The 13,038-nt window shown below is 35.0% G+C and overlaps 1 protein-coding gene across 7 annotated transcripts; it reads left to right on the top strand.

Annotated features, from left to right (window-relative positions):
• The first annotated feature begins 2,467 nt into the window (after positions 1 to 2,467).
• On the top strand, positions 2,468 to 8,089 carry LOC105123640 (RNA-binding protein 25-like). Of its 7 annotated transcripts, XM_011023331.1 has the most exons (8): positions 2,996 to 3,394; positions 3,548 to 3,595; positions 4,141 to 4,397; positions 4,530 to 4,682; positions 5,463 to 5,886; positions 5,997 to 6,677; positions 6,802 to 7,409; positions 7,566 to 8,089. In XM_011023331.1, exons 3-8 carry the CDS (start codon positions 4,146 to 4,148, stop codon positions 7,815 to 7,817), a joined length of 2,370 nt encoding a protein of 789 aa, XP_011021633.1. In that variant the 5' UTR covers positions 2,996 to 3,394; positions 3,548 to 3,595; positions 4,141 to 4,145; the 3' UTR covers positions 7,818 to 8,089. The 7 variants fall into 7 exon arrangements, with proteins under 7 accessions (XP_011021627.1, XP_011021628.1, XP_011021629.1 ...); XM_011023325.1 differs by lacking the exons at positions 2,996 to 3,394; positions 3,548 to 3,595 and adding an exon at positions 2,468 to 2,986; XM_011023326.1 differs by adding an exon at positions 2,896 to 2,986 and having other exon boundaries at positions 3,295 to 4,397.
• Positions 8,090 to 13,038: the final 4,949 nt, after the last annotated feature.

Genomic DNA, 13,038 nt, shown 5'->3' with positions numbered 1-13,038 from the left:
TTAATTAAAATAGATAAATAATTATTTATGTAGATAAAAAAAAGTCATTAGCAATGACCAGAAAAAAAGCTAAAAAAATTAGACATTCATCCATTTGTATTTACTAGACTTATTTGTTTAAATAAATAAAAGATAAATCAATCATAAAAAAACCCATCACTTAAGTAATAAATACACTAACAAACACCAATAAAATTGGTTGAATCAATTCACGCCATAAAAAAATATCACGCAAGGTCAAACATATTAGCAAAATATAAAGAATGAACACTTGCTAATATAATAGAAACATGTATAAAAAAAGACAACGCATGTGACACCATTGGTTTCCTAAATCTACTTTTCAGTCGTGTCCCTTTAAGCATCACTATATCTCTTTTCTCTTTAGTTTTCTAAATTTACTTTTCAATCGTGTCCCCGAAAGCATCACTGCATCTATTTTCTCTTGGTTTGACGTGTGACGATGGTTGATTGGTAATTTATCGTGGGTCAGCATTTCTTTTTCTATTTCTTCCTTCATTTCTCTCCCCCCCTAGTGTAACTACATGTTTGTCTTTTGTTTTTTTTTTAATTATGGTTCTTATGTTTTGGATGATTTATTTTCATCATTGACCCTTTTATAAAAGATTTTTATTGTTATAATTTAGTCATTCAATCACATTCTATCATATGTATATATATATATATATATATATGTATATATTCAATTTGATTCTTATTCTTTTGATTTCTTATTTTGACTATTGACTCCTTTGTGTAGAGTTTTAATTGTTTTTAATTTTATCCTTTATTTTTTTTACAAAAAAATAACCGTCCAACTTGAAAAAAATATACATGGAAGAAGAAATATTTGGAAAAAATGTTTTTAAAAAATCTAAAGTCGACTCAAGCTAATCTTTTTAAATCTTTGATCCGAGTCGTGAAACTAGAGTGACACCACCAAGGGCAAACCAAAAAAACGAAGAAGAAAGGTTATTTATCAAATAAATATCAAAGAATGAAATTGAAAAAAAAAGTTAATAAAAAAATAATGCAAAACAAAAAAAATTAAAATTAAAAGAATTATGACCAAATTCAACATAAAAATCAAACCAAATTAAATGTTTAAGGGAAAATAAAATGTTTAGGGATGTAATTGAAAAAAAAATCAATTAAGAAAATAATTAAAAAATAGCAATTAAAAGAACTAGGAGTGGAATTGAAGAAAAACAATTCAATCAAGAAAATGATTCAAAACTAAGAAATAGTAATTAAAAAAACAAGTATCAAATTTGATTAAAAAAATAACAAAATCAAACCACCATTGATGAAATCAAAAATAAAATCAAACCATAAATATCAATGTAAATAGAACAATTACAATCAATAAATGAAGGACTGAATCAAAAGAAAAAATAAATTGAAAGGCTGATATAATTTTTTGTATGACCAACACCTAATACGAGGGGAAAAGGAAGGAAAAGAAAGAAAACTAAATTGGAGCCAAGCCAAACATAACCACCATACACATACACCTGTTATATAAAAAAGTAAAGGATTCCGAGATAAATCTAATAATATAATGAAAAGATGATTTTCATCATCAAAGTCATCTATACTTGCCATTCAAAAACAACAGAGTGACTAATAAATACGAGCAACTTTTTTTCTTTGTTTTTTTTAATTTGCACAAAACTGAAAATGTACTTAGGACTCAACAATAATGACAAAAAAAACTATTAGGAAATTACAACTAAGACCTTTAATCAAAGGCTAAAAAAATTCGAATATCAAAAGTAATTGAGTAATTTTATTGTTTACTAGCTTGTCAAAAAACAAAAATATTTTTATGACTAAACAACAATAATAAAAAAAAACAAGAAAATAACAACCAGCCTCTTGAAACGAAGGTTAACAAATATAGTGAGAGCAATGGAGTAATTCCATTGTCTATCAAAAAATTGAAATTTCTATAAGTCCTTTACACCAAAGTTCATGGCGTTTTACCTTTTAAGGTCAATATAGTACTTGTATTATTAAAATCAATGTAAAATTTCTAAAACGCTCCTGGATATAACAAATAAATTAATGTGCAAGACTAAAACAGCCCTAAATACATAAAATGATGTTTTATGATTTACAAGGGTAAATTAATGTTTTAATTGTAACCTAAGAAAAATACCAAAATAAACCCACGCACAAGGCTTCAATTTTTTCAATTAAGGGTTTTGCCCTAAAAGATAACAACACCCCCACGCCTTCAAAGCCGAGAAATTCCACCGTGCATATCCAGAATAGAATGTGTCTTGATTTACAGTGCACGCAGCAAAAACTAAAAACACCACAAGTCTTAGAGCATTTGTGCTATGCAAGTAGGCGCGTGAATAGTATTTTTCAAAGGGGTTTTAAGTTTTAACTGTTGTAAAATGATGTATGCGGATTCCAATGGAATTAATCAGCCAGTATATAGGGGAGAGGTGGGCTCGTAAAAGGACATCATGCTCTTCCTTCCTCTGGAGCCTGCCTTGTTTTACCCATTCCACTCGCTAATTCTCCTGCTCATCTCTCTCTGTCTAGGGCATACACACTATATATAAAAAAAAATCAAGAGGAGAGAACATCACTGCCATTACAGATCTCTCTCTCACATACGCTCTCTCCATGGCGGAGGATTCTTCTTCATCTCCCTCTCCCGCTCCCGGTATTCCAGACCCCAATTCCTTAAAAACTGAACCCCTTAATAACAACAATAACCCTGCACCCCAACCCGACGCCACAATGACACCCACACCGGCGATAACCTCCTACGCGCCGCCTCCGCAGCTGGCTCCCTCATTCCGTCCAGTTTCTGCTCCCCCCCCTGCTGCTGCACAATTTTATCAAAACCCTAGCGTTGGCGTCCCCCCCATGATGCCGCCGTATCAGGTCCAGCCAGGTGTTCAGGCTCCGAGACCACACTACGCTCCCATTCCCAATGGTTATCAGGGGAATATCGCTCCCCCACCTGGTGGGTTATTCCTCCTCTCCCTCTTATCCTTTATTTTCTTTAGTTTTTTTCATAATATGCCCGTCTGTCTCGTCGTTTAATAATTAGATACCATTGTTTTTTCTGTTAAATTGAATTGTGTTATTTGAATTTTTGATGATGATTAGATTTGAGTTAAATCCGTGGATCATAAATTAGGGTAATTAATTAATAGTCATGGTAGTTATATGAGGATGAGTGTGTTAGGGTTGAAAGAGGGTAGTGGAGGAATTTAGAAACCAAACCCCAAAAAGGGACATCGATGATGACGGGATGTTTTCCTCCTACAGTGGTCTTTGATTGAACACGGTAAGAAAAGTTGGAAGGCTTCCAATTGCTCTTTAAGACTGAGTGAGACAACATCCATCACCTTCTACAACTCCTTTTTTGGTATGCACATATCTCGTTTGATTGTTTTCTTTGGAATAAACAGTTCAAAATGAAAGCCTAAAATTTGGTATTAAACATCATATGTCATTTTATTTTAGTTCTGGTAGTTATAAGGATTCTTTTCATTTCATGGGTCTGTCTATGAATTGCCAGCAGCAGAACATGATACCAACTGAGTGCTCCTTGGCTTTGTGTTCTAAGGTATCACAATTCTTCCAATTTACCATCAATCCTTTTCTTTCTCTTTCTTCCTCTCTTCTCTCTCTCTCTCTCTCGTTATTCTTTTGTTGTTTACCTGCGTTCCTTGAACAACTAACAATGATGATAAACTAACATTGCAAATAGTATAACAGTCTAGTTGTGTGTTATTACTTCTGATTTACCCATGAGATGTTCCCAATCTCATGTTACTGCACGTCAAAATCCCACATTTGGTGCATGTGATGATTTTAAAAGACTACTACCTTGCAAGGGGATGCATGAGGTAAGCCCACTTCACAAGTCCATGTTTATGAACTCCATCCTATTTTTCTTTATGTTTCCCTCAGGTTATCTGTTCAGCTGGTGATAGTTGATGCCTATGGTGCCATCTCTAATATGCTTTTATTGTGTGGTAACAACGCTTGATTATTCTTTTAAAATTATTTGCTCATATGTTTAATGGTTAGATCGATGCTTGCTATTGTATTTCATTTGAAGACCTGCTCTGATGTGTCTGCATAGATGTTTATTTTCAATTTTTGCAGGAATTATGCGCTACCCCTCCCCGTATCCAGCAGTGGTTCGCCCCTTGTTTCCTCCACGCCCTCCTGGAGCACTTAGTGTGGTTCCAGCAGTGCCTCGACCCCTTGTTCCTGGGATTCCTGGTGTTCGCCCAGTTATGTACCCAATTATCAGGCCAGTAATTCCTTCTGTGACACCAGCTGAGAAACCACAAACCACAGTTTATATTGGCAAGATAGCACCATCCGTGGAAAATGATTTTATGATGTCTCTCCTTCAGGCATGTCATCAGTTACATTATTTCTATCTATTTATGCTTTACAATCAGGCTTCCTTTTGCTTTACCCATAGTCTTGTCTAGTTCAAACGAAGCTTCAATTTTGACAAAATTTTGGTTTTGCACTTTGTGAAGTTTTGTGGACCTGTCAAGAGTTGGAAACGTCCTCAAGATCCTGCTAATGGAACTCCTAGAGGTTTTGGATTTTGTGAATTTGAATCTGCTGAAGGGGTTCTCCGAGCATTACGACTACTGACTAAATTTAACATTGATGGGCAAGAACTAATGGTATGTAGGGTTCTCAATTTTTTTTTCTGTTGTCAAATTTTAGACACACAATTGATTATGAGATGAATGGTGATGATCGGGCTTTCAATATTTGGTATCTCTTTTAATTAAACTTTTCTGCTCTTAGGTGGAGATGTAATTGAGTTTTATTATAATAAAATCCCTGGCTAACAAGCTACTAAGGGTCCTTTGCTTCTTTCTCTGTGAATAGGAGGTTTTAAATCGTGAAATTTTCAGCATCAAGTTTGGTAGGCAGTATTTCAATGGAATTTCACGAGGATAGGATGCAAAAGTTTAACTGTTTGGCTTTCTAGTAGTGTAAATTTTCTCCATCCTTGAGAAATTACTGGTTCATTTTAAGCTTGCTTGATCAAAACCAAGATTAAAAGGTAAAGGAAAATTTGCTAGCAGAGATGAAATAAGTTAAGAATTTAATTTGGGAGAGGCAATTAATCATTGATTGCAACCTCATTTAAACATAAATCTGGAATTTGAACCTAATTTGTAGACTAGCTTGTTCTGGATGATAGACCTTGTAAGTCTTTGAAGCACTCTTGAACACCATTTTCATTTTCTTAAAAAGGGGAATAGGTGCCATAGTGACTAGAAAATAAAAGTGTAGTGTAGCATGCATATCGCGGCTGTTTAAGGAATCGCTCATTAGAAGTAGTGGATGCATTAATTATTTGTTATCTTTCTGCATCTTCTTTTGTATTTTTTTTAACTAATTATTAGCATATGAATCTATGATCATTGTTCTTTCTATTCCATGATTGACAGTTGAATGTTAATCAAGCAACCAAAGAATATCTCGAGCGGTATGTCGAAAAGAAAACTGAAAACTCAAAGAATTTCAAAGAGACTCAAGTAGCAGACACTGGCAAGGAGGATGGAACAGGCACTGATGACAAGAAGGGTGAATTTTCCAAATCCTCTGTCGAGGACTCAAACAATGATAGTGACAAAGGGAACAAAGAAAATCGTGACCTTTCTAACTTTGGTATTGTGACTGATGAAGACAAGGCAGGTGACCGAGAGGCTATAGAGAAGCTTACTAGCATGATAGAAGAGAGGTTAAAGACCAAACCTCTACCTCCCCCTCCACCACCTTCAGTAGCACCCGCAGATGGTTCTGGGAATTCAAATTTGGAATTGCCATCTAAATCAAGAGATGGTGACACTGATGCAGACATAATGAAAAGTGGTGAGTGTTTACAGTGATAAATTATCATTTTACTTTTGTTGGTCTGTTGTGATGGTAGTTTTTCAAACCTCTACTGTCAATTGCTGATGTTTATGATTATGCGGATGTAGTTGAAGGAAAAAATGATGACGAAACAAGCAGTGACAATAAAGCTGCAGGCGAACAGGACAGGCCTGAAACGAGCTCACCTGATAGGAGTAGAGGGTATGACAGGAGAAGCAGAGACAGAGACAGAGAACGAGATCTAAAACGGGAAAAAGAACGAGAAATTGAAAGATATGAAAGGGAAACAGAACGAGAGCGTGTAAGGAAAGAGAGAGAGCAAAGAAGGAAGATTGAGGAAGCTGAGCGTGAGTTTGAAGAACGCCTCAGAGATTGGGAGTATAGGGAGAGAGAGAAGGAGAAACAGAGGCAGTATGAGAAGGAGAGGGATAAGGAAAGAGAACGCAAACGAAGGAAGGAGATACTTCATGACGAGGAAGATGAAGATGATGATTCGAGAAAAAGGTGGCGTAGAAGTGCTTTAGAGGATAGACGAAGGAAGAGACTACGAGAGAAGGAGGATGACTTGGCTGATAGGCTCAAAGAAGAGGAAGAAATTGCCGAGTCCAAGAGGAGAGACGAGGAAGAAAAGCTTCAGGAGAAACAGAAAGATGAATTGAAACTCTTGTCTGGACATGTCTTGAATGGAAGTGAAATGACCAGTCTGGCGGAAGGACCTATTGTTGAAAGTAAAGATGAGGCCATTGAAAAAGACTATGATGGTGATTCTGGTAATGAAAACCATGCAGGTAAACTTTGTGTATTTGTTTCTTGGTTTTCCCCCCTAATTTTGCGTGTTGTTCCCCAACACCCCTTATTGGAAAAAAGTGGAACATCTCCAATGTTTTGAATGTGGTATGCTTTGCATGGCAGGTGATGGGGTATTACAAAATGGTACTGGTGATGAATCAAACATGGCATTAATGGCTGAACCAGATACACGACATAGTGGTAGTGCTCCTGCAAGAAAGTTGGGCTTTGGTTTAGTTGGCTCTGGAAAACGAGCTGCTGTCCCGTCTGTTTTCCATGAAGAGGAGGATGATGATGCACGGAAGGAGAAGAAGATGAGGCCACTGGTTCCCATCGATTATTCAACTGAGGAGCTCCAGGCTGTCCAACCTGCTGTTTCTGGAGCACAGCCACCAAATCTTGTTGCTGCTGCAGAATTTGCAAAGCGAATATCAAATGTTGCTCCCAAAGAGGAGAAGCCTGATGTAGAACGAGAAAGGAGCAGACGCTCTCATGATAGGTCTAGCCAGCGGGATAGGGACCGTAATGAGGACAACATTAATCGAACCAGAGATGATAACAAAGATAAGGTTCCTGAACGGGACAGGGACCGGAACCGAGATCATGGACTGGATAAAGTCAAGACACCAGATAAACAGAAGCTTTTGGATGCGAAGCAATTGATTGATATGATCCCAAAAACCAAGGAGGAGCTATTCTTATATGAGATAAATTGGGCTGTGTATGACAAGGTGAGCAACTCTGTTTACGCCGTGTTGCTCAGTTCTTACTGCTTTGGAATAAGTTGTGTCAGATATTTCTTTAACTATCCCCTCAGTTTTTACTACCATGCCTATGACTTCATGCTTTATGATGTTTTCCCATTGTTTTGTTCTGCACCTTAACAGCATGAGCTTCATGAGAGAATGAGACCTTGGATATCAAAGAAGATTACAGAGTTCTTGGGAGAGGAAGAAACCACGTTGGTTGATTACATTGTATCGAGTACTCAGGAACATGTGAAGGCATCTCAAATGCTGGAGATGCTTCAGGCTATATTAGATGATGAAGCTGAAATGTTTGTCCTCAAGATGTGGAGGATGCTCATCTTTGAAATTAAGAAAGTGGAAACGGGCCTTTCTCTGAGGTCAAAATCATGATAGAGCATGTAATGGCATTTTTACTTGCATGGCTGCAAGGCTGATCTTGTTATGTCTTAATCTTCGTAGTCTCGGTTTCTCGTTATTGTAAAACACAAGAAGATTGCAATCTAGGTTTATTAATGTTTCCCATTTGAATCTTAAAAATAGAGTTGTTACCTTTCATTAAATGAACACATTTTTGTTCTTGTTAGAGATGAACTCAATTTTAACGACGAGGAAGCAACGAAATCAGTGCGTGTTCCATTTGAGAGAATGTAATCATTTTTTTTCAATTGAAAGGAGACCTACCAGTTGAATGAATTTCTTTATTAGCTTTCCTTGCGTGATTGGTATTATGCCTGGTTGATTAATGTGAGGATTAGTGTTTTGATTAACTAAATAATTTTGAAACAGTTTCATCACACGCGCGGACACTCCATCCTTGAAGAACAAAGACGATGACGTGCCTTTTGATCCGATCACTTGATTGCGTTTTATAGCTAGCCTACCTTCAATCTATCATCATTTATTAATAAATAAACGGCACTCTTCTGAAAAAACAAATCAATTAATTTATTCAAAGTTTTATTACATCTTTTCATCAATTATTTCCTTTGAAATTCTAGCTCACAGAGGCAACAAGTTATAATTTCAACGGCACCCCTTCAAGTAAAAAAAGATATTTACTAGCACCGGACGTGATAATATCAATTTGTGATCTAATTTACCTATATTTAAATCCCTGTATTTGACGCTTATTAGTTCTGTTCTAGCTATTTCACACGTGTTCTAGTTATTTACCCAAAAAAAATGAGAATAATTTTCTTTTTACCGCAGTGAGTCCAAAATAAAATATAATAGCACTATAAATGATTTTGCTACCATGTTTTTCATATTATTTCGAGTTTATTATAATTATAATTGTATTTATTTAAAATAAACAAATTAAAAGGTACAATCATTTAAGACAAAATAATATAATATATAAAAAAACTATTAGTAGATTTTTTTTAAATCCTCTTGATTTACTAAAAGTAACTTGTTTAAGAGAAGGATTGTTATTATTTTTTAAAGTATTTTTTATTTAAAAAAATATATCAAGTAATTTTTTTAATTTTTTAAAAATTAATTTTGAAATTAACACATTAAAATAATTTAAAAATATATTAATTTAAAAATAAATAAATTGTTTTAATAATATTTTTAAAATACAATGGGAAACATAGATATGCAAGAGTTAGGCTGTTTTAGCAAGTTGCCAAGGCAGGGGGATATTTTTTAAAATCAGCAATGTAATTAAAAAAATAATAATTTTTTTGAAAGAGCACATTTTAACCTGTAAAAAACAGGTTTAAAAAGCACGACAACTTAACATCCGCAAGTGTGACATGTCATCAATACTTCCTTATAATTCCGAAGAATTGAAGCCTGCCAAGTTGGTAGAGCTTTTTCTCTATTCTCCGTACCATTCATGGACAGCTGTTTCCAGTCTGGCTCGTCACCTTGCGTTGTTTCGTGTTCCTGAGTTTCAACATTGAGACCATCCATCAAAGAAGTGAATCTTTCTTAAAGCTTTTTCTTCAATTTCCAGGCCAGAAAGTTCCTCCTTAGAATTGTTGAGGTCTGTAATTTTCTGGGGTTGACTTGAATTTTGCCCTTGTTCCTTCATCTCTTCCTCTTCCCTTTGAAGTTCAGAGAACCATCAACATCATTGATTTCTTCTTCTTTCTTCTTTTGACTCTGCTAACCGACTGACTTCTACAGAAGTTTCCTTTGCCTTGAGCTCGTGGCGTGGCTTCTGATCTTGTTGTTCCCCAAGACCATCATCAGGATTCAATGCACCTTATGAATGATCCCTTGAAATCTTCATGGGATTGACCTGAAACTTCGAGATGCTCTTTCGTCTTTTGCATCACGCGGTTTCTCATTGTTATCATTTAATTGTCGTTGTTGATAATTAAAACCTGTTTGCAAATTTCTAAAAAATTCAATTTCTTTTATTAAAAATAAATTTTTTAAACATAAACCATCACAACTTATAATCTTTATCTTAGTTTTTGTGGTTGAGATTAAAGTTTGTGTATAAGACTAATTAAAAAAATTAATTTTTATGATTGAATTTTATATATAGTTAGATGATCCCTAACCTTAATCTTAACTTTAACCATAAAAACAAACACTATCTTAATATATTTCTCATAAAAGTAATTTTCTTCCCTAATTACATGCTAACATTTAGACCCGTTCTTCCCATACATTATTAGGAACATGGTTATTACATCCATGGCCAACATTGCGGCTTCAGATGCTTGTGACCTTGTAAAGTTTCCAGGCCTGGCTTAAGAAAGGGAGGAGGAAGGGGAATCAAGTAATCATTTAAAGTTTCATGAAGTTATCACATTATTGGCTTTCTTAGACATGGTTTTTAGGCATAATTGAGGATTTTCCCGGCTCAAGCTTTCACCTCCTGCCTGTTAAGACTCTGAACCCACCTTTATACATGGCTATGGAGCTCTCCTACCCTGAACATGAAAAAAAGAAAGAAAAAAAAAAGAGTCGATTTCAAATCGTGGTATCCGAGGTGCCATTGAGCCTTCGTAGAGTCTTCCCATGATTTATCGATGAGTGAAAGACTGGATGGGCAGGCCGCGGTGGCCGGAGGGCATTTGTAGGTGGTGGGGAGGGAGCAAGCAAAACAGGTTTAAAAAACACGACAAGTTAACATCCGCAAGTGTGGCATGTCATCAATACTTCCTTACAATTCCGAAGAGTTGAAGCATAGTAAGTTAGTAGAGAGCTTTTTCTCTATTCTCCGTACCATTCATGGACAACTGTTTCCAGTCTGGCTCGTCACCTTGCGTTGTTTCGTGTTCCTGAGTTTCAACATTGAGACCATCCATCAAAGAAGTGAATCTTTCTTAAAGCTTTTTCTTCAATTTCCAGGCCAGAAAGTTCCTCCTTAGAATTGTTGAGGTCTGTAATTTTCTGGGGTTGACTTGAATTTTGCCCTTGTTCCTTCATCTCTTCCTCTTCCCTTTGAAGTTCAGAGAACCATCAACATCATTGATTTCTTCTTCTTTCTTCTTTTGACTCTGCTAACCGACTGACTTCTACAGAAGTTTCCTTTGCCTTGAGCTCGTGGCGTGGCTTCTGATCTTGTTGTTCCCCAAGACCATCATCAGGATTCAATGCACCTTATGAATGATCCCTTGAAATCTTCATGGGATTGACCTGAAACTTCGAGATGCTCTTTCGTCTTTTGCATCACGCGGTTTCTCATTGTTATCATTTAATTGTCGTTGTTGATAATTAAAACCTGTTTGCAAATTTCTAAAAAATTCAATTTCTTTTATTAAAAATAAATTTTTTAAACATAAACCATCACAACTTATAATCTTTATCTTAAATATTTAGAGTTCAAGTTTGTGTATAAGATTTATTAAAAAAATTAATTTTTATAATTGAATTTTATATATAATTAGATTATACCCCACCTCAATCTTAACTTTAACCATAAAAACAAACACTATCTTAATATATTTCTCATAAAAGTAATTTTCTTCCCTAATTACATGCTAACATTTAGACCCGTTCTTCCCATACATTATTAGGAACATGGTTATTACATCCATGGCCAACATTGCGGCTTCAGATGCTTGTGACCTTGTAAAGTTTCCAGGCCTGGCTTAAGAAAGGGAGGAGGAAGGGGAATCAAGTAATCATTTAAAGTTTCATGAAGTTATCACATTATTGGCTTTCTTAGACATGGTTTTTAGGCATAATTGAGGATTTTCCCGGCTCAAGCTTTCACCTCCTGCCTGTTAAGACTCTGAACCCACCTTTATACATGGCTATGGAGCTCTCCTACCCTGAACATGAAAAAAAGAAAGAAAAAAAAAAGAGTCGATTTCAAATCGTGGTATCCGAGGTGCCATTGAGCCTTCGTAGAGTCTTCCCATGATTTATCGATGAGTGAAAGACTGGATGGGCAGGCCGCGGTGGCCGGAGGGCATTTGTAGGTGGTGGGGAGGGAGCAAGCAAAACTCCTCGATCATGGGATGAATTCATACATGCCTAATTACTATCGCCAAACGAATCCCAAAAAACGTTTTAATATTCAAGAAGTACCCCACCATTTGATGCTTAAATCACGTCACGTGAGTTGAGCAATAATTATACTAAGGTTATTTTTAAAAATAGAAATCATATCATATTTAATGTATTATTAGATGAAATGCAAAACAGTGGATTTTAAGAAAACAAACACCTTGCAGATGGTATGAACCAGGAAACGACAATCCTGTGAATGCCAGACCCTAATTTATTAATATCATGCTTGGAATTGTTTTTTTCTTGGGAAAAATACTAAAATTATATATTTTTTATTTTTTAAGATTTTTTTTTAATATCCGTATGTCAAAATTATTTAAAAATATAAAAAAATAATTTAAAACTAAAAAAATTAATAAAATCTTAAAAACATATATACCAAACATAGCCTAAACCACCGTCCAAACAGGTACATGCTCCGAAGCTTTAAAGCGGCAGACGGCTGTAAAAAAGCTGAGAATGTCGAGAAAGAATAAGAACAAAAGAAAGGTGGTAAAGCAGAGGAACCTCATCCCAAAATTCTCAAGCCCTAATCGATAGCCCCATCATTTTTCTCTGCAGCATGAACTTCATGTTATGATTCATATCGCAGGCAAGGTCTCGGACTGAGAAGATAATGTTTTCAACGCAAAAAGCGACAGGAACCAGAAAAAGAAAACAAAAGGGGGCGTCTTTAAGCCGATTCTTTTCGGTGTTACTTTACCTCAAAGTTTTGTTATTGTTATTTTTTAAAATATTTTTATATTAAAATAATATTTTTTAATTTTTAAAAATTATCATGAATAACAAAATGATATAAAATATAAAAAAATTATTTTTTAATAAAAATTTAAATTTAAAAAAATATAATTTACAACACAGTAAGTTGTATTATTGCCATCTCTAGCCCCAAGTGTGAGGTTATATTTTATTTAAATACATGAAATCAGAAAAGGATTACGCTATTAAATTTTTTTCACAAAGAAAACTTAGCTTGAGTGATTTGAAAACTAGCTTAAGAATATTATTGCTGCAAGAAAAATAAATATATAAAATTATTACAACACTAGATCCGAGGGTTTTTAAGAACGGGTTGAAGTTATATTTTTTTAAAATTTATTTTTTAGTGTTTAAAATTATTTTTAATATA

This window comes from Populus euphratica, unplaced genomic scaffold (assembly GCF_000495115.2).
Source record: "Populus euphratica unplaced genomic scaffold, PopEup_1.0 scaffold9.1, whole genome shotgun sequence".
NCBI classification, from domain to species: Eukaryota; Viridiplantae; Streptophyta; class Magnoliopsida; order Malpighiales; family Salicaceae; genus Populus; species Populus euphratica.
The sequence above is the reverse complement of the archived record's forward strand: the minus strand, read 5'-3'. Positions and strand labels throughout refer to the sequence as shown.